Source organism: Mus pahari, chromosome 22 (genome assembly GCF_900095145.1).
Source record: "Mus pahari chromosome 22, PAHARI_EIJ_v1.1, whole genome shotgun sequence".
Taxonomy (NCBI): Eukaryota; Metazoa; Chordata; class Mammalia; order Rodentia; family Muridae; genus Mus; species Mus pahari.
The window spans coordinates 39,142,052-39,168,058 of NC_034611.1; the positions used below are offsets into that span (position 1 = coordinate 39,142,052).

The following is a 26,007-nucleotide window of genomic DNA, read 5'->3' on the forward strand; positions in this document are numbered from 1 at the left end:
GGGGGGGGGGGACAGACAGACACACGCACGTGTATGACTCCTTACGAATGACACTTGAGGTTGTCTTCTGGCCTCTATAAGCATGAACACACACACATTAATGACATTTCACATTAGACCTTAGGTGCCAAAGAATAGCCGTCCCCCAAAGACAGTAAAGGCTCTAGCCCCAGAACGCTGCTTTGAGAGTTTCCAGACCATGGAACAAAAGAAAGCAAGGCATTCTGACTCTAATGTCAAGTGGACAGAGCTCAGCATCTGGATACATGGTTGTGGCCAGACAGAAAATAGGGGGCGGGGGGGCAGAGAACAGCCCCCCAGAGGTTGCAGCAAATCTCCCTTCAGTGTTCTTCAGAGCACTGATGAGCACAAGTGTGCAAAAGAGACATCTCAAAGCCTTCTGTGGAGAAGGAACTCAGTGCTCGGAAAGTCTGGGATCAGTGCCTGTGCTTCATAACCAGACCGGAAGCCCCAGCTTTAAGCAGACGTGAAGTACAGTGCTCACAAAGGCCATTGATACCTCGTGAGGAATAAGGAGTCCCAGACTACATATTCTTCTTCATACAGTCTCGAACGCACAATCTGAAAGGTTCAAGCCACTTCCCAGAACATTATCCCTGTCTTGCAACAAAGCTGAGAACTGTATGTCATAACCCAAAATATCCATCATCATCATAAAAACAGAGTCTACAATGGAACTGACAGTGTCTGGCATCCGGCCAAGTATGTTCAATAATTCAAAGAAAGGAGGGTTGGGGGGGGGGATCTGAGCCAGAACCTGTACACATACCAAACACCATGCAATAGTGATTGTGATTTTTGTTTCATGTTAAGTCAGAAGGTAAAAAATTTTGGGCAGAGACATGGAAGATGCTGTAAAACACCCATGTTAGACTTCTATATCAATCTCTGAGGTCACAATGAGATAAAAATTGCATTGCCTTTGAAAAAGATGAATGACAGAGTAGGCATTGCTGAAACCGAGACTGCCCAGGCTGGAATGTAAGAAGAAGAAAACAGCAGAGCCATGTTTGAACGAGCAGGGTGGTTTCGAACTGTAGACAATTTCTTATCAGCAAGTCTTGGGCCATCCTAAGGAAAAGAGTAGATGAGACAGCAAAAATATTTGGCAAAAAAAAACAGTTGAAAAAAATGATGGCTGGGGTGTCATCAGGAGTGAAAGCTCCCATAGACCCGGACACAGGAAGGAACGGGACACCAGTGCTCACCATGGTCACACTGCTTCGAGGGGTGAGTACAAGGTAGAGGTCTTAAGCAGAGGGGGAAGGAGGAACAGAACTAAAGGTGCCAAACCACTCCCTCTCCTCTCTTCTGTCCTCTCCCCTCCTCCCCACAGCCCCCTCCCCTCCTTTCTCTCTGGCAGGTTCTCTCTGCATCACCTAGGCTAGCCTCAAGTTTACTGTGCTGCCTTAGCCTCCCCAGGGCTGGGGTTCTGAGCAGCGCAAGTGAAAAGGGGTGGAATAGAGAGAAACTTCATCAGCTCAGCAAGGGCATCTGTGAAACACCTGCGCTACCCTGGTGGAATTAGAAATGCGCCCTCCCCCCCAACATCAGCAAGGCAAGGGTTCTGATTTTTGTCACCTCTGTCCAGCGTTACACTGGAGCTGCTGGCAACGAAGTCAGGGACAAAAACACATGAAGCATCCAGGTTAAAAAGGAGAAATGTTTTAATTTACAGGCAGCATAATCTTCGCCTTAGAAAGCAAAAGGCTATAGAACTTCTAAGTAAGTTAGGCGGGGTTGCAGGACACAGGGACGTAACTCAGTGACAGCATACTTGCCTAGAATTCCAGCCAAGAGGCCCTGACTTTAATCTCCAGCACTGGAAAAAGAAAGCATTTATATATTAACAATGAATTAACAGCAGTTGATGCTGTAAAATAATATTTAAACACTTAGGCATAAATCTGTGAAAATATATTAATACTCATACAGTACTAAAATTTTATTTTAGTGGATTTTATCAAGTGAAAACTTTAAAAATAACTATTAGGAGAAGCAGACAAGCAATGGACAACTGGAGAAAATACGAACCCGTCACATAAAGGACTGTAGAGAATATCCATCAATAGATGTGAGAGGCTTAAAACTTGAACTATATCCATATGGTAAATATAATTCAGCAATAATGTACAAACTTTTATTTTTTTAAATTAGCATACAAATTGTATTTTTTTTATATTTTTTATTATTTAAGAAATTGATACAGTGTATTTTTATCCTACTCACTCCCACTCTTTTGTTTTGTTTTATTGGTAGTATATTTATTTACATTTCAAATATTATCCCCCTTCCCAGTTTTTGCTCCACAAACACCCTATCCCCTCCCCACTTCCCCCTGTCTCTATGAGGGTGCTCCCTCACCCACCCACCCATTCCTGTCTCCCTGACCTGGCAATCCCCTCACTGGGTCATCGAGCCTTCACAATACCAAGATCCTATTCTCCCAGTGATGCCCTCCAAGGCCATCCTTTGCTACATACATGGCTGGAGCCATGGGTCCCTCCATGTGTACTCTTTAGTGGGTGATTTAGTCCTTGGGAGCTCTGGGGGGATCTGGTTGGTTGGTATTGTTGTTCTTCCTATGGGGTTGCAGGTTGCAGCTCCTTCAGTCCTCCCCCTAACTCCTCCATTGGGGGCCCCATGCTCAGTCCAGTGGTTGGCTGCAAGCATCCCCATCTGTATTGGTCAGGCTCTGGCAGAACCTCTCAGGGGACATCTATACCAGGCTCCTGTCAGCAAGTACTTCTTGGCATCAGCAATAGTGTCAGTGTTTGGTGTCTTCAGAGGGATGTATCCCTAGATGGGGCAGTCTCTGGATGGCCTTTCCTTCAGTCTCTGCTCCACTCTTTGTCCTTGAATTTCCTTTTGACAGGAGAAATTCTGGGTTAATAATTTTGAGGTGGATGGGTGGTCCCATCCCTCAACCAGCGGCTGTGCCTATGGTCTCTACGGGTTCTAGCTCCCCTTTGTTGGGTATTTCAGCTAATGTCCTCCCTGTTGGATCCTGGGGACCTCTTGAGTCTCTGGCATTTGGGACTTTCTAGTGTCTACCTCAAGTCCCCCCTCCCCCACTGCTGCACACCCACTTTCAAAATCCTTTCAGAATTCTCTTCCAGTATCTATACTGCCCTGCCTTCCCCCTCCCCCTCCTCTCTCCCTCCTTCTGCTTCCCAAGATTATTTTCTTCCGCATCCACACTTTGGTGGGATCTTCTTTCTTCTTGGATTTCATATGATCTGTGAGTTGTATCGTGGGTATTCCGAGCTTCTTTGGGGCTAATGTCCACTTATTAGTGAGTATGTACCACATGTGTTCTTTTGCGACTGGGTTACCTCACTCAGGATGATGTTTTCTAATTCCATCCATTTGCCTATGAATTTCATGAAGTCATTGTTTTTAATAGCTGGGTAGTACTCCATTGTGTAAATGAACCACGTTTTCTGTATCCGTTCTTCTGTCGAGGGCTATCTGGGTTGTGTCCAGCTTCTGGCTATTATAGATAAGGCTGCTATGGACATAGTAGAGCCTATGTCCTGGTTATATGTTGGGGCATCTTTTGGGTATATGCCCAGCTCACTCCCACTCTTATCCTAACCTCTCCCTGATCTACTCTTCCTCCATCCCTCCCAAACTATGTGCCTCCTCTTTCTTTTCTCTTTTTTAATTAGCCCACCAAATTAAATTTCTGCTGCCTATTTACCCCTGCTGTATAGCCATCTACCGGAACTTGCAGTAGACTTACCAGAGGACACACCCTTAAAGAAAACTGACCTTTTTCCCCTTCCTAAGACGTGACCTCGGTGGCGGCGCACGCCTTTAATCCCAGCACTTGGGAGGCAGAGGCAGGCGGATTTCTGAGTTCCAAGCCAGCCTGGTCTACAAAGTGAGTTCCAGGACAGCCAGGGGCTACACAGAGAAACCCTGTCTCGAAAAAGCCAAAAAAGAAAGAAGAAGAAGAAGAAGAAGAAGAAGAAGAAGAAGAAGAAGAAGAAGAAGAAGAAGAAGAAGAAGAAGAAGAAGAAGAAGAGAAGAAGAGAAGAGAAGAAGAGAAGAAGAAAAGAAGAAGAATGCCCATAGCTCCTCATTTATGGGTGGGAACCCCTTCTCCCTCTATGCTAGAGTTTTGACTAGCGTGGTCTTGTACAGGCAACCACAGCTGCTGAGTTCATGCAGTCCTGCCATGTCCAGAAGATACTGTCTTGCTCTGATTCTCCCTGACTTCTGTCACTTAGAATCTTTCTGTCCCCCTTCCACCACTCTCCCAGGCCTTTCAGGGATGTAACATAGCTGTCTCACTTGTTCTGAGCACCCCGTGACTCTTAGTCACTGTACTTCCACTTCCATTTCCAGTTGGAAGTTTTTGCATTTAGCCAACCATTTGCTGCACAAAGAAACTTCTCTGATGGTGTCTGAGAGCTGCCCTACTGTGTGGGTGGAGAGATCGAGACTTAGAATGCAGTCCAGCTAGCACTGTAATAGTAGTAGCTTCACTCTGAGGCCTAGGAGTTCTTTAACCTTGGGTTCTTGGTCCGATTCACAGTACCAGGCTTTGTTTTCTCCCGGACTAAGGGACTTCAATTCCGTCAGAAGTGGTTGGCTACCCCCATAACCTTTGTGCCACTGTTGCACCCACGGGTGTACCTTGCCGTGCCAGTTATCACTGTAACTGACAGGGTTCACAAATTGTGGATGGCATTTTCTTCACCTACCATAGCACCTTCCGGTACTGGGAAGACTGGCCAGCTGGGAGAAAACCTCCTGGTCAGTACCTATCTGGTTTCCTCATGCCCCGTGACAAAATTTGTGTGGTATCTTCACAATAAGGCTCTACACCATCAAGTTCTGGTGGGCGGTCAAAGGGTTTTGCCATCAAGTTCTGGTGAGCGTTCAAGTCCAACAAGAAGGCCCTGTGCTGTTGGAGGGGTATCTGGGACATCTCGGTTCAACATCGTGAGGAAAGGAATCCCACGGATGATCCTGGGCTTTTTGTTTGGCATCTTACGGCTTCTGAGAGGAGCGTCGTCTCCTATGTGGGGTCCTTCCAGTCAGCATGTTTATATGTTTATGTGCTTAGGGAGCTTATAAAGCAGCTGATTTCCGGATGATCTTTTCAAACATCCTCAGTGTTGGTTATCCTTACCCCTTCTATCCTACTTTCCTGTCTTCCCTGCTCACGTTAACCTCCCTCCCTAATACAGTGTATTTTCTTACATATATGTCATATACATTGCTCACGTTTGGTCCCACTGTCCTCCTGCCCTTCCTTCCCCTACCACTTGCTGGTCACCCTCTTCCCTCCAAATAGCTCCTCTTCTGTTTGCTTGGTATGTACGTATGTATGCATTATGGTATATGTATGAGTGTCTGTGTATTTAATTCTAGGTCCTGCATATGAAAGGAAATGAGATGCTTTATATTTTCCTCTATTATTTTTACTTGTTCTCTTTTAATATAGACACCTTCTAATTTCATACTTAAATCTAGATTCTGCGTATAAGAGAGCACGTGCAACATTTGTCTTTCCAAGTCTGACCAATGTCATTTCCCAGTCCCACACATTTTCCTGCTAATAGTACGACATTCTTCTTTAACCTTGAATAACACTCTACTGTGTATTGTGCAGCACGTTTTCTTTATTAGTCTGTGTTGTTGTCTGTATATTGGCATCTAGGCTCTTCCTGCTTCCTGGCCATTTCAAAAGTTCTGCAGTAAGCACAGATGTGCATGCCAAGATAGACTCCTTCAGGTGTATGCCCAAGACTTGTACATCTGGATCATAAACATAGCTTAGTTTTAGCTTTTTGACACACTCTGTGCTGGTTTCCATAATGGCTGTACTAGATTACATTTCTTCTTAGTGTAACTCTAGAAGCGGCAAAGAGATGTTGTCAGAAAGCCGAGCAGTGGATGTGGGGCTACTGTGAGGTGTAAGGGCTGCAGCAGACTTTGGGTGGTGATGGGATGTAGCACCCAAAGTCTTGATTGTACTGATGGCTTCCCATCAAAACGGCAATTGCATATGCCAAATATTACAGTGTCATATACTACCGCTGGTTTCAGAAGCTAGAAGAAAGAAGGACTTGCTACTGGGGTTTGTGCTGGTAATAAGCATGACTGAAACCCAGCCTTTGGATTCAGTTATGGACAGTGCATTGTAAAATTACTCCCGGGGCTCCCTTTAAAGCAAAGAAGTCTTTGTAAAAAATAATATTACTTTGAATATATCTTTTCTCATGGTTCCTATTGCAATATTGTTTCCTTAAAGATGCAGCACAGTTCCATATCTGAGTCTAGAGTGGCCAGTGCGCTGTATTGCTCATACTCGGCCATGAGGGGCGGAGGGCAGATTGAATAGCAGACTACACGCAGTTTAGTGCATTCATTAAATCATATCTCATGGTTAAATATTTAGTCTACTTAACATCTCTGCCAAATTTCAGCTTAGGAACTTGCATGTGCTTTTGTCAAAACAGCATTTCAAGTACTTCAAAAATGATTTGTTCCCTTTTAACACCAATCTCAGGTTGTAATTAGACTGTACACACAAGCTCCATTTTAGCCTCCTAACGAAATCAAAACTACGGCGGTGTTAAGGTGCTTTGTGAAAAGATGCAGGGTCAAGAGATGCAGTGACTGGAAAGGAAGCAATAGGTTGCACCTCCCAGACGTCCCTTACCTTGTTATGCCAACCCCGAATGACTGTGGTGTTGCAGTAAATCTTCCAAATATGCCCCGGCAATGAAAACATGACACAGTTAATATGATTACATGCTGTGCGCCTAGATTGGGCAGATCTACCTCTACACTACCATCTTTCTCATCTATGAGAGCCCTTAGAACTTGCTGTTTCTCCAGGCCATGTGCTTCTGCTCCACTTTTCTTCATCTTCCGTCTTCCTCCTCCTCTGCTTCCTCTCCCTCTTCCAATTTCTCCTTCTTCTCTCCCTCACCTTCTGCTCCACCTTCCCTTTATCTGCCCATTCATCAGCTCTCCTTTAGTTTACAAATTAAGGTGGGAAGCAGGATTACAGGAAATCACCTGAGTTCTGACTCATTCCTTGTTCCCAACCACTCACAGGAGAATGAAATTAACATCAAAAATAATTAGCCCCTGAGCTATCCACAACATTTCCCCCTTTCTGTCCAATTAAAAGACTATTTTATCTCAGATATAATTGAACATAACTATGATTATTTTGTAATGTATAAAGTACAAGAGACCTAACACCCGGTCCATCATCTTTGTTAATTAAATGGAACCTCTGTCATCTATCCTTACTTAAAAGACTATAGTTCTGCATCTGGCTATGTGTTGGCTTTAGATTGAATGCCATCTGAAAACCATCCACTCAAATCTGTTCCTCTCCAAGTAAAAAGCCTGGGTTGGCTAGGAGACTATGTAGTTTTTCAACCCCATCAGAAATCCAAGAACGACTGATACTAACTGAAAATGTATAGGAAGCCTCACACAGCTTCCAAAACTTAGCCAATCCATAGAGACCGCTGATCACCTGGACAGTCCCTTACTTCAGCACGTTGGAGCATCGGTCTTCAGCCTACTGGCCAGGGTCATCTGACAGACTTAGAGAAACAGGAATATTAAGGACTAGCCTACTCTGTCTCGGCAGAATCAAGCTGCTAACCTGTAACTGTCTCCTTTCTTTGGACAGTATTATGTCTGTAGATGAAATGAGGCAATTCTTGCCTAGGGGCTGTTTCACCACAACTGGAGTGACTCAAAGATGCTCAGTTTCTTTGAATCCAAGACAGGGAAAGCTGCCAGGAGCAGACTGGTCTCAACAACAAGTAAATAAATAACATTAAATGGCACATTCTGTGGACTTCTGACATTTTTGAAAACCAACTATGAGAAGTAATCTAGACTGTTCTCTGTTAACTACTCTCAGCCATTTCTAATTAAAATAACTGAAAACCCCCTAACAATAAACTCAGCTCCTATTTGGCTCTTAGCTCACAGGCTTAAACATCTCAGATCTGTTTATAATAACAGCAATAGAAGGACTGGGTTCAAGCCTTGTACTTTAAACAATTGATTCCACACTTCTATTTTCCTTTCTTTTTCCTTTTCCTTTCCTTTCCCTTTCTTTCCTTTCCTTCCCACTTTTAAGGTGGGAAACGGATTTACAGGATATCTCCTGAGTGCTGACTCATTCCTTGTTCACAGCCCCTCACAGGAGAATGGAATTGATATAAAACATAATTAGCCCCAGGGCTATCCACAACACTGCAGTGCTTAGCAATCCAGCTCCCTCTGCCAGGCTCATGGCAACGGGACCTGGGAGCTTTGATGGTCTTTTTTCCTTCTCTGTGACTAAGCCAGCCTCTCTTTATTCCAGGGTTTGAACGGCATGTCTGTGGATGAGAAGCCTGGCTCCCCCATGTATGTATATGAGTCCACAGTCCACTGTGCCAACATCCTCCTGGGCCTCAATGACCAACGGAAGAAGGACATTCTCTGTGACGTGACGCTGATCGTGGAGAGGAAGGAGTTCCGAGCCCACCGGGCTGTGCTGGCTGCATGCAGTGAATATTTCTGGCAAGCACTGGTTGGACAGACGAAAGATGACTTGGTGGTCAGCTTGCCTGAGGAGGTACAGTGATTTGGTGTGTTTGTGGGGTTGTGATGGAAGTTAGACTTGCACTGTGCCATGTGGATGGCCACGTCACCCATGTCCACGTCACGTCACCCACATGTGGGCTTGTAGCATAATCAGTTTCTGTTTGATGCACTTGAAGCCTCAAAGGCATGAATACAAAGTGAGTGTGCTTCTTTAAGGGAACTGAGCCTCACCTGGGGCCCAGACCCTCCTAGTTTCTAGTTCACTTAAACTTCGGGTTTTGAATAGTTCAACCTCATTCTGATGCAGTCCTCTGTGTAGGATTTGAATCACTGCTGTTTCTTCTCTCTTTCAAATGGATCATTAGATTTCCCCTGAGAATAAAACAGCGAAAGAATTCACAGGACCTTCCTTGCTTAGGAGAAAAACAAAGCACCAGCCATTCTCACCATTAATGCAGTGAGATTCTAAGAAGTGTAAATTTGCTTTTCTCATCAGGATTGAAAATATCCCCTACTCAGGTTTCTTAACTGCTTCAGTGAGAACAGTCATTTTAGTACTTTGGGGACATGAATAGCAAGGCTTGTTCTGTGCAGAGATGACAGTCAGGTGGTTTGAGAGGCAAGGACCTAAAAGATTGGGTGTCACAATGGTGAACCATTAAACTGGTCACTCTTCAAACTGCTTATGATTCTTCAGTCATTCTGAGTCTCCTTATTTTCGGAAGACCGGGGTTAATGTGAGCATCCTTGAGCTTTGTGTGCAGGGCAGAGTATTCTCTGCATAACACCAATATATGATGCATCTGCAGAGCCTCTGGCAGCCGTGTGCAAGGTGTGTACTGCACAACATGCAGGAGCGCAGCTTACGTTCATGCCCTTGCGAATGAGACCCAGAGTGACCTTTGCAGCATCCTCACAGCAGTCTTATATGAAAGTCAAAGAACAAAAATGTAAAGACTTAAAGATTACAACTACCACTCAGTCCTAGGATCACAAACCCAGATGCCTTCAGAGACCCAGCAATGATGTTAACGACTCAATAGCTCTTCGTAAAAAGTAGGGAGTGATGGAGTGAGCAGCTATACCATCAAAAAACACATTCGAACCTAACATGAGAGAAACAGAAAGGGGGCTGGAGATGCAGTGCGGATAGATCGCCTAGAGTGTTGGGTCCCCAGCAATAGAAACATGGGGTGGAAGAGACACCAGATTTCAGTCCCTTGCTACACAGCATTTGTGACTACCCCCCGCAGGGAGCAGAAGAATGGCCAGCTGATGAACTGCTAAAGTTTGACACATCTTCACATAGGCACCCTGTCATAGTCACCACCAACTGCTCCGTTCCCATGTCCTACCCAGCAGTGAGAGAAGGAAAAGAGTTAAGTCATTCGGAGATTAGGTAGCCAAGGTCAAGTCATGGAGCTAGTAAGAGGAGAAGGAGACCAAGCAGTGGCAGCTGTGGTGTGGTCCTGAGCGGAATAGGCATTTCCCATCTGCACTGGACAGAGGCGTGGCAGTCAGTAAACTGCTACTGGGATTCACAGAGATAGTAGTGTAAAGTTGCAAGCCCAGCCCATCCTGCAGCAAGTGCTCATCAGACGCATGTCCTCCTTCTCTAGAAGGGAACAAGGACATCTTCCTCACTCGCGCCAACTCTAGAATTCTCTGGAAATCGTTTCAAGACTTCTAGTTATGCAGAGTAGTCTTAGAGGAGGTGACTCACATTGCCTACTTATTATCGTTGTGGCTTGGAGAGCCATTTCATATGTGTATATGTATCACTAATTTCCAAAACTTAGATATTAAAGCATATACACAAATGAAGTCATACCTTATGTATTGAGTCTTTCCTCAATGACTGTGTTATCCCTACCTCATACTTCCTAGAATAGAAGACCTGTTCTCAATTCTAACCTGAATCCTGGTCTACTAATCTCTCTGAGCGTGTGTGTGTGTGTGTGTGTGTGTGTGTGTGTGAGAGAGAGAGAGAGAGAGAGAGAGAGAGAGAGAGAGAGAGAGAGAGACACGGAAAGCTGTGTAACACATGGATGCAGATGACAAAGGCACTGCAGGGACAGCAGTCACTTTATAGGGCTAGAAGCAACAAGACCAATACACAGAACGAATGTGACCAGACTGAAAAACTAAAGTAGACTTCTACTGGACAGCCATGACTGCAGTCGGTGACCTCTTACCCTGTACAGATGTGAGCAATGTACGGAAAGAAGCACCCGTATCAAGGGTTTGATTTGAGAAGAAACTTACGGCTTTGTAACATTTGTGTCTACCCTGCTTTCCTTCACATTTTACTGGACGGGTATTATATTTTGATATATAGGTTAAGGGCTTCAGAATTTTAGGGATTCTTAAAATTAAGATCATGACTCAGCACTTAGGGGGAAGAGGCAGGCAGATCTCTGCGAGTTTGAGACCAGCCTGGTTTAGTACAGCTAGGGCTACAAAGAGAAACCTGGTGTGGGGAAAAACCCAAAACCCAAACACACACACACACACACACACACACACACACGGAGGATGAGGAGTACTTCTGTTCCATAATTGATCAGATCATTCATCAGTGGGACTGTGCTTTGTGCTGAAAGAGGAGACAGTGGACAGGGTGCTGGGCATCTCAGGTCAGGTCTCCCACTACTCGTTACACTAAAGAGAGCTCTGCAAGCAGCTCTCCCACTGTGGTCATGGGAAACATTTTGGGCTTGATGCTCACCATCCCACCAGTGGCCTCAGAGTCCTGAAGTTTATTTAGTCCATGGTCTGTGGAGTACAGAGGATAGGAATGGGCTGTGTGTCCTAAGAAGGGGTCTGTACAGCACCCTTTTTTTTAGAAGTCTGCTGGGTTCCCAGGGAATGGAAATGAGTTGCCATCTGCTGGTTACTCTCGTAAGGCCATACCTTTCATCGTCTTGTTTCTTTTGTCCTTCGGTGCTCACGGTTGTGGGTAGAACCGAGGATGACCTTGCAGGTAGTCTGACATTTTCTAATTATTCTTATGCATGTGCATGCATGTGCATCTGCGTGAGTTTCTATGGACTGCATGCATGCAGGTCCTCACAGATACCAGAGGATGCCATGCCCTCTGTAAGTGTAGTTAAAGGCAGTTGTGAGCCTCCTGTTGTGGGTACTAAACACTGAACCCAGGTCCTTTGGGAGAGCAGTCAGTGCTCCTAACTGCTGAACCATCTCTCTCCATAACTATATGTCTTTAGCTGTTACAAATATTTTAGACTTATGCTAGTCTATTAACATCTACCCTTCAACAATTTGGGATCATTTTCTCTCATTATTAACAAAAAGTAGGGTAGATCTGGGCATGGTAGCATACACTTTTAATTTCAACCCACTTTAATTTCAGAAAGCAGAGTCAACCAGATCTCTGTGGGTTCAAGGCTAAGACGGGTGGTCCTAGTGAGCCCCTGTCTCAAAATTTCCTCCTCAAAAAGGGGGGTGGGGGTGGATCTGACCCAGAAGGACAATGGAAAAAAAGGTACCTGTCCCCAGGGTATAGTGAAGCTCATTCTTGATGGTGCCACCAAGCACAGAGGCCACAGCAGGATCGTGTTGCCTTCTCTCGGGCAGCTTTTATAGAGTTATAAATGTATGGCTTAGGACCTGCAGAGAAGCAGTAAGACCGCCATGGTTATCTTTGGATGGCCCCTGTCACTTGTGATGCCATGAAAAGCTCTTAATGCTAAGGCACAGGGGGCTGGCGAGATGGCTCAGCGGTTAAGAGCACTGACTGCTCTTCTGAAGGTCCTGAGCTCAAATCCCAGCAACCACAGGGTGGCTCACAACCATCTGTAATAGGATCTGACGCCCTCTTCTGGTGTGTCTGAAGATAGCTACAGTGTACTAATTTGGGCTGGAGCAAGTTGGGCCAACCAGGGCGAGCAGAGGTCCTAAATTTCAATTCCCAGCAACCACATGATGGCTCACAACAATCTGTACAGCTACATACAGTATACTCATATATATATAATAAATAAATCTTTTTTAAAAAAAAAATGCTAAAGCATAGGGTGCCTTCTGCCCATGTGAGCCTGTAGAGGAAGAGGATGTTCTAGTGGGACACAGTGAGAAAGGCAGAGCACTCACCCACCCCTGAGCACAGAGCCAGCCCTTCCAGCTCCCCTGTTCAACAGCACTCGCCTGAAAAAACATAAAAGGGAGCCATCAGACAGAGCACAGCCTGTGCTCTCTGGTGTGAAGGCTCAAGCAGTCAACCTCCTTGGACCATTTCCTCCAACATTTACCCATTTGTTAAACAGACATTTATCCAGGCCCTGTCATGTGCCGGGAAGGACCCTTCTAGGATCTGGGTGAATGTCACTTACATTCCAGTAGGTAGAAAACTGCAGGGAAAGTGAAAGAGAGAGAGAGCCACGGAATGTCCCATCACAGATATTGAGATCTTAAACAGGAAAATCAAGAAAGGCCCATCGCAAGGGTGACTTCGGAGGACACATGGGCAGGAGGTGAAGGATCAGCCACGTTGGCAGCTGGAAAGTCAGTGGGTGAGCAAGGAAGAGTGGGGCAGAGGAGTAACAGGGAAGGGTCCAGCGACTGAAAGTCCCAAATGCCTGACATGGTACCAGAGGAAGGATGGGATGGAGCCAGAGAGGTGATAAAGCCAGACTGTGACCCTACTAAACACTTGGCCTTTGCACAGAATGAACAGAGAAGCCACTGAAGAGTCTCACAAGAGGTTATTCTGATGTCTGTGCCGTGTACATTGTACGTAGATGAAGGCCCAAGGGAGAACCAGAGTAGAGCTAGACCCTGGTGTCGTTAAGACATAGCAGGAGGATCCTGGCAGTGGCAGGGAGGGACGTCAGCGCCAGATTCTCCAAAGACAATGAAAGAATAGTGTTACCATTAGCTGAGATCAGTCGAGTGAGTAAGTTTGTAGGTGCAGAGGGTTGGTCAGGATTGCGGGTCCTGTGTGCATGTATGAAGTTAGAGGTGCCTGTTGACATCCAAGTAGAAGCGTTTATTGCCAGGTTTTATATGCCCATGAAATCCATAGGCAAAAATCTAACCCAGCGTTAGGAATTGGAACATTGGAGGATTGAAGGCCATTCAGCAAGTAGATGCCTGTGACTTCACTGAGTACTTGGCAGGCAGATGCAGTAGAAGCGGAAAACAGACCCACCTGTGTTCCACAGGAAAGAATGCCTTGTTTCAGCTGACTGTAAGGCTGCTCTAATTAAAGGCGAGCAGAGAACTGGGCCAGGCGCTGGGGGGAAATAGCTTATCTGTCAGATAGGGAAAGACTCCAGCATGCTTGCACACCACAGCCAACAGCGCCAAAGTTTGCCACACCCACTTTCCCTTCCCTTCCTGGATACACAAAGAAAAGCTACACTCATAACCAAGTAGGCCGTGTGGTGGCTGAGTGCAGCCAGTGGTGTGATGGTGGACTAATTTGTCACTTCTAGTCTGAGGCTGCTAAAAGTAGGTCCGGATCCCTTTTCCCATCAATGAAGCTGGTGTCCAAGAACTTAGAGAAGCTGAAGCCCGAATCCCTGAGTCACTGTTGGAGAACAACCATCTGGCTCAAAACACTACTTTTATTTTTACAATTTCATATGTATATACAACGTATTCTAATTATATTCAGCCTCCGTGAGCCTCTTCTCATCTCTCTTCTTTTCCCCTCTGAGCATAAGATGCTACCCACTCCACCCCACCAGCAATCATTAACAGCCATTGTCTCCTCAGGAAGAGCGGGGCCTCATGAAACCTCCTCCAGTCATGAGGAAGCGTTGGAGGGCCCACCCTTGTGCAGGTCTCCATCGGCCGTGTCGTATCTGGACGACAACGATGCTTCCTCGTCGTCCGACACTTACATTCTTTCTGCTCCCTCTTCTCCTGCGTTCCTTGAGCCTTGAGGGGTTGGTTTAGGTGTCCCAGGTAAATCTATGCACTCATTCGTCACTTACACCCAGCGCTGTGACCAGATGCAAGTACTGTATTAGCCGTTGCCTTCTGCAAACAGGAACCTCTCTGTCCATCAGATCACATTCTGACAGGAGTGCTGAGCCATTCAAATGGAGTGGTCTAGTTAGGCAAGGTGGAACAGGTCTGTAAGATCATTTGTAAAAACGAAGCAGTAAGATCACTTGAGCCCAGCTAGGCAATAGTAAGGCCTCCATCTCAAAAAGACAAGGAAGGGGCTGGTGAGATGGCTCAGCAGGTAAGAGCACCCGACTGTTCTTCCCAAGGTCCTGAGTTCAAATCCCAGCAACCACATGGTGGCTCACAACCACCTGTAAGGAGATCTGACTCCCTCTTCTGGAGTGTCTGAAGACAGCTACAGTGTACTTACATATAATAAATAAANAAATTGGAAAAAAAAAAAAAAAGACAAGGAAGAAAAAAAAAAAAACCTCCATCTTTGATTTGTAACTACAGTAGAGCTAAACAATCCCAATATTGAAGCTAATGGAAAAATTCCAGAAGAAAAAGAAACCCTGATCGATTGTGTAGGAAACAAAATGAGTGTCCCTGGGTACACGGGAGAGGATGGAATCTGCTGGCCAAGGGGCAGACTCAACTCTGCAACGTATAGCCTTCTCTGAGGGGTGGGGCAGACCGGCATGATTGCTCTGTGAGTCTAACCCTATGTTACAGGTTTCTGGTCCTTGACATTTTCTAGGTCCATGCTGGAGTGAGAGGAAAATAGTGTGGCTGGCCAGGAGTTGAGGGGAAATGCTTGTGTCGGGAAGCAGGAAAAGATCGTGGAAATGGGAGGCAAGCCTATGAGGAAAGGAGCCGTAAGACGGCAGAAAAGGCACCGGGGCAACCGTGCGTGCGGCTCCCTTTCTGTCAGCATCCTAGTTCTAAGACGATGTCTTACCTGTTCACAGGAGACAGAGCAAAGGAGCCTAGAGGACAGTGGGGACACAGTGGGGACACAGGAACCCAGATCATAGGCATAGCAGGCAAGATGCAGACAGATCACAGCTCCTTTAACTGCTTCTGGGTTTATCGTCCTGAGGAAATCATTTCGTTGAATGCCCTCGATCTCAGTGAGTGCGCAGAGAGCGGCAGTGCTGGATCCCAGCTTGACAGGCAGGTTGCCATTCAGATTAATGAAACATGATATGCTCAACTTCTTGGAAGGCTGGTGCTATAGAAACAGTAGGTGTTATTATTCCCATAAAAGGAAAGAGCAGCCCTCTCTGGTGAAATGGCTCTTAGCACAGAATCCTCATTAAAAGCTGTGGTGCAATTTTCCAAGTTGCATTAGTGAGACTTGGCAGCGGATGAAAAAAAAAAAAAAAAGAAGAAGAAAGAAAGAAAGAAAGAAAGAAGAGGAAAGCAAATAAATAAGGAGGCAAAATATTCCAAGCAACGAGTCGCAGGCAAGTGGGAAGGTTCCGAGAGTTGGAATCAAGCACGGTGGTTCTGAAATGCCTGAAGGGAGAATTTATTTATAGTAAGGCAAAGGTGACTTCCAGCCCTGAAATGGGGGGGGGGGGGGCGTAGTCTCAATGGGGGTGAATGAAAGCCAAGCCATGGCAAGGAGCTCAGGCTACTGTGACTCACTCTCTCTGGAGGCCTTAGGATGCTGGTGACGGCAGGGAGGGAGGGCCAGTGTGGACAGCCACAGCGACAGCTAATTTTAAATGAGACACATAAGCTGTTTTCAAACCTGTTGCTTTTTTTTTTTTTTTTTTTTTTAAATCCCGAGGCCGCTGCATCCTATTTAAAGAAACTTTCAGAGATGTTTCTCTTCGGGCAATGGCAGGACTTGAACATACCAAAAGGCGAGACCCATAGAAAGAGTATTTTTAAGTGGCCTGGTTTCAAAGGCATTTTTAAAGATTCTTTGCTTTACACTTGTTTGTCCTTGATATAAAGTAACCACTGTGATCAGCACTTGATACAGATTTGTAGCAAGGCCCTGGACCATAGTGGTGTGCAAATTAAATTTTGTAAATTAATGTATGTATTAGTTCACTTTTAAACCTGTCTTTATGTACGAACAAAATATCCCTTACATTTCTTTCTTTCTCCTATAATGGAGACTCTTAGCTGTTTCAATTAAAGTTAATAATAGCTTTTAAGACAAAGTTCAGAGCTATAAAGTTCCTCGCTTGATCAGTAATCATAACTATTATTTTGTCATATTTAATCATAGGACCCAGGCCTCTAACAGGGTATTTAATTAAACTTTTAATTCATGATAAGAAGTTAAATAGCACTTGAGAGGGTTTTGAAAAATTATTTCACTTCCCAACCATATTATAAAAAAAAAAAAAAAAAGAGGGAATATATATATATATATATATATATATATATATATATATATATATATATATGGTATAAATACTGTTTACCTCAGACTACAAATAAAATTCAGACAAAAGAATAAAACAAAGACCATCTTAAAATAGTTATATCCCCCACAAAAAAAAAAAAANAAAAAAAAAAAAAAGGTGAGAGGTGTGATGATCGGGAGACAGCGGCTGAGACAGCCAGAGAATTGTAGGGCAGGGCAGCATGGGCTGGCAGTAAACCACTGTCCAATTAGCATGGCTTCGTGGCTGCCGACTAATCACTCCTGAGTGGATGGGTGAGTCACTTGTGATGTAGTGGCTCTCCGTTTGATCCAGTGCTGCTGTTACTGCCTGTCCCACCTTGCCAATGGAAGTGTGAGCTGTGCAGGCTAAACGCCGAATGGAAGAGACACTCAGATTGTACCTCTTATTTCTCTTTGCTTCCTGAAAACTGAGGTTGTAATGAAACTGGGAAAGCATGGTGTGATTTGTTTTTTGAAGTGAGTCACAAAAACACACTCTCCACACAAAAACATTCAAAGGTTGGAGTCCTGGAACCGTTTTTTGGTTCTGTCTTTTCTTTGGCAGTTTTAACCTCTGGCACAGGTTGGAGGATATCAATAAAGTTACCTAATAATCTTAGTGGATTCACATCCCGTTCAAAACTTGGAATGTCACCAGACTGCTGCAGGTTTTGGCTCTATTATAAGGATCTTTGCAGCATTTCTGGTAGGTGAACAGCTGTAAACACAGAAAGCCATTGAAGGACATCCTTCTCATGGTATGAGCACCTGGAATCTTGGTAGAATGGACACACTGTGACCCAGGAAATAAATTCAGGGATTTTTAAATTAAATCTATCATATCCAACCATGGAGTGATGTGTGGTTGTCAGGTTAAAAATAAAGTGATTTCAGTTCCCAGGAGCACAGGAGGAGGAACATAGACCTTATGTGCACGAATTGTTAATGCCAACCATTTGAGTTATTTGTTTTAGTTCTTAACCAAATCCTCGGGCTCCGTAGGCCACATAAAGGATTGGTTTTGTTTATTTTGAAAGTTGGAGCAATTATGCTTTGGCATTCTTGGCTTCTTGTTAGCCTAGACATGATCCTTTTGTCCCCATTAACTTGGTACGTATAGTAAAATTTATCACTTTGCCGTTGACTTCTGAAATTTGTTGAAAGACTCTTTAACTGACATTGGGCCACTTTCAAGCTAGCTGGTGATAAGCTGTGCGCTTTACTGACTGAGCTGAACTCCCATGCACGGGCGTGGGGAGGCCTGGGTGTGGCAGGTTAATGCATTCAGCACCCTAGGTGGGTCACAGCCAAGCCTCCAGCATGAGCACATGTTTTGACTGACTGGCAGCAGAGAGCGGTACTGACAGCTGTTCCCAACCAAGCCAAAACCTTGGCCCGAGAATGAAGAGAAACACTGGGCAGTGGCCATGAGAGGTTCCCAAGTTTAGAGAAAAATCTACAAAGAATGGAAGTCAATCACAGGCTTCTACCGCATTAGTCACCACTCTTTAATTCTATATTTTCTTTTTCTTTTTTTTTTTTTTTTTTTTTTTTTTTTTTTTTTTTTGGTTTTTTGAAACAGGGTTTCTCTGTATAGCCCTGGCTGTCCTAGAACTCACTCTGTAGACCAGGCTGNGCCACCACGCCCGGCTTTATATTTTCTTTATAAAAGATAGTACTAAATGTCACTGCTATTCATGTTTCCTTTTTATTTCTAAGCCAGTTTTTTGTTCCTTGGATTTCTTCTTATTTTTCTTTCTATTCAAAACAAGATGATAGATTATTCTTCGTAAAAGTGAGAGAGATGACATCCTGATGACATCATTCCTGAAAGCAGCATCAGCAGTCAGAGCTGAATTGAGCAGAGCCGATTCATAGGCACGGTGGCTACACTTGTGTGTCGGTCCTTGCCGAGTGGCACAAGACAGAGTGGGTGGATATGGGTCACTTCAGTAAGCTGAAATAGTGCATGTGCCTAGCAGACACAGTGCCTGGGTTCAGCCCTCAGCAGCACTGAAAGGGGTGAGGGGTTCTCAGGAGCTCCTTCTGCTGTCTTACAGATTCTCCTTTATAGTTGCTTTGCTCGTTTCTGAATGAGAAGCATAGAGAAGGAAGGAACATCGCCACAAGGGAAGGAGATGAACTGCCAGCTGGCCTCAAGGGCCTCCCTGTGGCCATTCGAAGAGATTTAACATTTGTGCTATTGTTCCTTCTTGCTGAGTTCTTTGGACTGTGTGTAGATAGCCTTTGTGTCTCTCTTTTGGTTTTTCGAGACAGAGTTTCTCTGTGTAGTCCTGGCTGTCCTGGACCTCACTCTGTAGACCAGGCTGGCCTCGAACTCAGAAATCCGCCTGCCTCTGCCTCCCAAGTGCTGGGATTAAAGGCGTGCGCCACCAAGCGCAGCTGCCTTTGTGTCTCTTGCATCTGCAAGTGGACCTGTAGACTGAACCATGCCTGACAATAGGACGGGACAGAAAGATGACAAGCATATCCCTCTAATATTTGGGATGAGATAGAATCCCATCTTCATAAAAACACACATCCTTGGACTCTTCCCTTTGCTGTGTGTCCCCTTCATCTCCTTCAGCTGTCTCATTGTCAGGTAGGACTTGAAGTAGACCAAGTATTAGAACACAAGGAAAGTGGAGAGAGAATGGACATCCTCATTTTACTCCTGATTTTTCAGGAGATGCTTGAGTTTTTCTGTTTAGGAATATGTTGGCGATGTGCCTCCTGTGTATCACCTGTGTCATGTGAGACGTGTCCCCTGTACCATATTCTCTCTGAGGCTTTTACCATGAAGGGGTAGTGAATTTTGTCAAAGGCTTTCTCCGCATCTGATGAGATGATCACGTGGTTTCGGTCTTTTAGTCTGTTCACTGGCTGGATTATGTTAATTTATTTGTATACCTGAACATCTCTGGAATGAATGCTACGAGATCGTGATTGATGATCTTTTTGATGTATTCCTGAATTCAGTTCACGAGTGTTTTTGAGAGTCTTTTTTCATATATTCTGATCCGAGATACTGACCTATAGTTTTCTTCTTTTTTTTTTTTTTTTTGGAGTCTTGTCAGTTTTGGTGTCAGGAGAGTGATGGCATTGTAAAGGGAATTTGAGATGTTCCTTTTCCATCTTCTGGAACAGTTTAAGGAGTCTCTGGAGGTCTGATAGAGTTCGCTGCTGGCTCCCTCTGGACCTAGGATTGGTTTAGTTGGGAAGATTCTTAATTACTTCAATCTCTGTATCTAGCAGTGGCTCTCAGCTTTCCTAAAACCCTGTTGTTTTAATACAAGTCCCTTATGTCGTGGCACCCCCAAACATAAGAATACTTTGATAGGCTGTGTGTATCTCGAAACTCATCCATTTCTTTTATTTTCCAGCTTGATACAAAATAGATTTTTAAAGTATGTTTTTATAATTCTCTGATTTTCTTCCATGTCTATCATTATATCTCCCTTTATCATCTCTTTGTTTCTGGTTTAGCCAAAGGTTTATCAATCTCATTAATCTTTCAAAGTACCAACTCTTTTGGTTCATTGGTTTTTGTTTTGTTTTGTTTTCTTCATATTTGTTTCATTAATCTCAACCCTAATTTTGATTATTTCTTCCTACCTATTCTTTTTGAGTGTTGATTATTGTTGTTCTTCTAGGGCCTTCAGTTGCATCATTGAGGTATTACTGTAAAAATCTCTGAAATTTTTTTTGCATGTAGGAACGTAGTGCTAAAACTTCCCTCTTACAGTTGCTTTCACTGTGACTTCGGTACATTTTGTTTTGATTTCATAACTTTTAAAGCTTACAAGAATTTTCTTTTTAATTCCTTCTTGATCTCCTCCTTCCTCCAGTTTTGGCTCTATGCTAACGTTGTTCTGTTTCTGTGAATTTGTTTTCTTTCTGATTTTCTTTTGTTACTGATATCCGGCTTTAATCCACGGTGGTCAGTTAGAATTTAGGGTATAACTCCCACCTTCTTGTGTTTGTGAGTCTGACTTTGTGTCCTAATATATGGTCTACTTTGGAGAAAGAACCGTGGGCTGCTGAGCACAGCATGTGTTCCGTCCTGATTGGGTGGGGGGTGTTAGGCCCATTTGATATGATGTCATCGAACTCCAGAGTCTAACTTTTTTCAAATTCCCTGTCTATTGATGAGAGTGGCTTATTGAAATCATCCACTATCGTTGTGTTGAGGTAGGCCAGTCTTCAGTTTTAAGTCTTGAGTGTTTCTTTTATGAAGTTGGGTGCTCCTGTGTTTGGTACATATATGTTTAGGACTGCAATATCCTGTTGGATTTTTCCTTCAGTGAGTATCCAATGTCCCTCCTTATCTCTTCTGACTAGCTTTGGCTTGAATTCAATGTGTCAGATATTAGAGTAGCTAAACCTGTTTGCCTCTTAGTTTCATTTGCTTAGAATCCCCTTTTCCACCCAAGTTATTTCTAAGGTAGTGTCTAGTGTGGATCATGAGGTGTGTTTCTTAGAGGCAACAAAAAGATGGGTCCAGTTTTCTGACCCATTCTGTTAGCTTGCATCTCATTATTGGGTAGTTGAAGCCATTAATATTATTTTTAAACAATGTTAATTAATTCTCAATTAACAGACATGAGAAATATATACACACAAATAAATGAAATTTTAAAATTCAAAACCGTTATGGCAAATGATTAGTGAACACTAGTATAATACCAAAGCAAGCCACAGTGCACACCCTCCCTCTGTCTCTCCCTTCCTCGCTTCTTCCTTGACCACCCAGTCACAAGGGGAAAGTCGGATCTGTACACTGAAGTATCAGAGTCAGGCGTGATGGTGATCTGGCTTCTGCCACCCAAGTGACCACCGGGGTTGATTCAGCTGGCCTGGCTGGCTAGACATTGCCCCCTTTTCGACTCACTGGTCCACTTGTGTCCCTCCCAAAGCTGCATATTCATTCTAAGAGGACTCCCTTACCTGAAAGAGGACCGTTCTTCAGTCAAGGGTTTATGAGTAGCTGCACTCCCCTGCTAGAACCTCCAAAGAAGCTCCAAGGACCTGACTGTCTCCATGCTAAGTCAGGCATCGATTGCTCTGTGCTTCTTTCCTAGTGGATTAACTGGTGTCATGTCTTGTGGTACAAATGTCCATGAAATGCGCATAATCTCCAGTGTATAACTTAATCTCTTAACACCTTTAGATGAATTGCCAATTGGAAAACATTAAGGATTAGAAGAAGAAACTTAACACCATGAAAAGGCAGCAGGACAAATCTAGAGACATTCTACAAAACAAGCAGCCGGATTTTCCCCCAGAAAAATCAGTGACCTGGGAATGGGTCTGGCCAGATTAACCAGAATGTAAGGGCCTCAGCCATTAGAAGCAGTAACTCGTGCTGTGGCGATGGCTGGGATGAACAATGCAGTGATAAAAGACATTGTGGGAGAACTGGAAAAACTCAATTACCATCTGCACATTTGATGAGAGGTGAGGAAGGGGAGGGTTCATCAATATGAGCTCAGTCTGATTAGGAACTACGGATCTGAGTGAGTACACAGGGGGGACACGCAGAAGGGCATGCTGAAGTGTAAAGTGCTTCGGTGTTGAAATGCTGAACGGTGGGAAAACAATGGATGTTTTGTTTGTCTGCATTTTCTAACACCCTACCATGCCCACTGTTTAATTTATGTAGTAATAACACGGGCTTATTAGAAGAAAAGGAAGATGAGGTGAGGTATGATGCATAGCACTGGAAACATAGAAATGTGGTATGGCTTCCTGTGTGTTTTCAAAGGTTCTCCTGCTCATGGGTTTTGTTCCAGAGGTGTGTGCCGCCATCTTTCCTGGATGAAAACTAGAATGAACTTTTAAAAATTATCATTGCCAAAGAGACAAGGTGATGGGAAGTGTCCTAGATTAGAGGGAGCTAGCCAAACCAAATGTAGTGTTTCATCTGACCTACACCAAGCCCCTGAAAGGTGTCCAGAGCCGGCAAGCTATATATAAGCTGTGATAGCTTGGCCTATGGTTTCAACATCGCTTTCCTTGGATAATGTTCTTGTTCTCAGATGCATGGCGAAGTACTTGGAGGTAAAATGTCATAGTGTCAGGATTTTATTCTCAGATGATTGGGGAGGAAGGGGGCGACATTTCTATGTGATCTTACATGTATAGATAGATATTTATAAAGAAAGGAGGGCATGAAACTTGGCAAAATTTAGCAATTTAGCATAAATCCATCTCCTTCCAGAATCCCAGATTCACCCCAGATAAATATAGATGGTGGTGGTACATCTCTTATATCTTTTCTGTGAATCAGAATTTTCCAGTTTAACAAAAAAAAAAAAAAAAAAGTTGGGAAAAACAAATAATGGAGTTGGGTTGTGTTTGTTTGCTTGTTTGTTTTCTATAGTGTAGTGTTCTTTCAGGAAGTCCTTACTGAGCCAAGTCATCAGCTCATGGCTGTTGCCTCTGCTGCTTGAGAGGCTAAGACATANAAGGAAGGAAGGAAGGAAGGAAGGAAGGAAGGAAGGAAGGAAGGAAGGAAAAGAAAGAGAGATAGAGAAAAGAAAGGAAAGAAAGAAAGAAAGAAAGAAAGAAAGAAAGAAAGAAAGAAAGAAAGAAAGAAAGAAAGAAAGACTCACTCTTAGTGTCTCCTTTCAAATGGAAGCATTAAATACAGGAGTTGAGACTTGCCTGCCAAGGGCCAAGGACAGAACAGGATACAAGTAGTGTCTACTGTGATAGTCCAGGAAAAAGGTAGTTGGCACAAAGGAAGACTGCAAAGAGAGAGAGATAAGAATCCAGGATAGGGGCTGGAGAGATGGCTCAGCGGGTAAGAGCACTGACTGCTCTTTCAGAGGTCCTGAGTTCAATTCCCAGCAACCACATGGTGGCTCACAACCGTCTGTAATGAGATCTGGTGCCCTCTTCTGATGTGTCTGAAGATAACTACAATGTACTCACATACATAAAATAAATAAATAAATCTTAAAAAAAAAAAAAAAAAAAAAAAGTTGGGAAAAACAAATAATGGAGTTGGGTTGTGTTTGTTTGCTTGTTTGTTTTCTATAGTGTAGTGTTCTTTCAGGAAGTCCTTACTGAGCCAAGTCATCAGCTCATGGCTGTTGCCTCTGCTGCTTGAGAGGCTAAGACATAAGGACCTCTTGAGCCTAGGAATTTGAGGTTAGCCTAAGCACCTATGTGAGATTCCCAGCGTGAAGAAGGGTGGGGTGGAAGGAAGGGGGAGGAGAAGAAGAAAGGGGTGGGAGGGAGAATAGAGGGAGGGGAAGAAGGAACTGAAAGAGGGGGAAGAGAGGTACCCGCGCCATGCCCAGTCGCGTTTTAAGGCTGAGTATTTAGCCATGGGGAAACACAGTCAACAGCCACTCTCCTGGGCCTATATTTAGCATGTAAGACAAATAAGAAAATGTGATCATGTAAATTACAATAAGTGCTAGAAGCAAAATAAAACAGAATAATATTGCAGATAATAATTGAGAGAAAAGTGGCATTATCTTGTATGTCTAAGGAAGACACCCTCTTCAGCATAGGGTTGGGAAAACTGGACAACCACATGTATAGAAGAATGGAACCAGAACTCTGTCTCTCAGTCTGTACAAAAAACAAAAAACAAAAAAACAACCTGCAAATGGATCAAAGGCATTATTATGTAGTACATGAAACTCTGAGGGGGAAAAAATAGGGAAAACTCTGAGATATAAGCATAGACAAAGGCTCAGGGAACAAGGCCAACCGTGGACAAATGGAACCTCGTGAAACTGAAGGGGCTTCTGTACAGCAAGGGAGCTGACTGACTGACTGACTGGCTGGCTGGCTGGCTGACTGACTGACTGACTGACTGGCTGGCTGGCTGGCTGACTGACTGACTGACTGACTGACTGACTGACTGACTGACTGACTGACTGACTGGCTGGCTGACTGGCTGACTGACTGACTGACTGGCAGACTGACTGACTAACTGTCTGGCTGGCTGACTGACTGACTGACTGGCTGGCTGACTGACTGACTGACTGACTGACTAACTGGCTGGCTGACTGGCTGGCTGGCTGGCTGACAGTAAACACCTAGAATAAAAGAACTCAAAAAACCATCGCTTCTCAGCCTTTTGGCTAAGATCAAGTGAAGAACTCAGAAAACCACAAGAAATCAAATGGCACCATCAATAAATGAGCTGGCGAAACAGAGTTCTCAGAAGATGAACTACAAATGGCCAGTAAACATGGAAAAAACGTTGAAGCTCAGTAGCATTAGAGAAAAATCTAAACTAAGCTAGGATTCCATGTCACTTACTCAGAATGACAGTCATTCAATAAACAAATTACAGGGACTTGGGTGAGCTCACTGAGAAAAGCACTTGCCAAATCCTATTACTGTTCTGTTGCTGTGCAGAGATGTGATGACCCAGGCAGCTTATCAAAAAGGAGTATTTAACTGGGGGCTCACATACAGTTTCAGAGGGCTAATCAACAGCCTGCATGGTAGTAGTAGTCAGGTGCCTAGGCGACAGGCAGGGAGAGAGAGGACTGGGGGGCTGTGGGAAGGGGGGCAGGCGGAGAGAAGGAAGGATAAAAGGGAGAGAGAGAGAGAGACTGGGCATGGCATGGGCTTTCTGAAACCTCAAAGCCCACACCCAGTGACACACCTTCTCCAACAAGGCCACACCTGCTAACTTATCTTAAACCAACTAGGACCAAACCTTCAAATAGATGAGCCTTCGGTTGGGTGAGGGATTCTCACTCAAACCACCACACCATGCAAATATGAGTTCCTAAGTCTGAATCCCCAGGACCCACGCTGAGCCAGGTGTATGTGTCAGCAATCCCAGTGCTCCTGCGGAGATCTGAGGAGCCAGCATGGTGGCAGGGAGCAAGAGACAATCTCAAACGAAATAAAAGACAAGGACTGACCCCCATGTTTCTCCTCTGACCTCCATATATGCAAGGTGGGGTGCATGTGTGTGGGTATACATGTGTTTGTGGGGGGGGAGATTGAGAGAGAGAGAGAGGAAGGAAGGAAGGAAGGAAGGAAGGAAGGAAGGAAGGAAGGAAGGAAGGGAGGGAGGGAGGGAAAGGAAGGAAGGAAGG

General features: G+C 44.3%; 1 protein-coding gene across 2 annotated transcripts in view; it reads left to right on the forward strand.

The window, feature by feature from the left end:
* Bach2 (BTB domain and CNC homolog 2) overlaps positions 1 to 26,007 on the forward strand; it is a 348,895-nt gene that overhangs the window by 253,631 nt on the left and 69,257 nt on the right. For both annotated transcript variants that reach the window (XM_021222323.2, XM_021222322.2), the window contains one exon: positions 8,381 to 8,635. In XM_021222323.2, coding sequence (XP_021077982.1) covers positions 8,393 to 8,635 — 243 coding nt within the window. In that variant the 5' untranslated portion in view covers positions 8,381 to 8,392. The remainder of the gene's footprint in view (positions 1 to 8,380; positions 8,636 to 26,007) is intronic.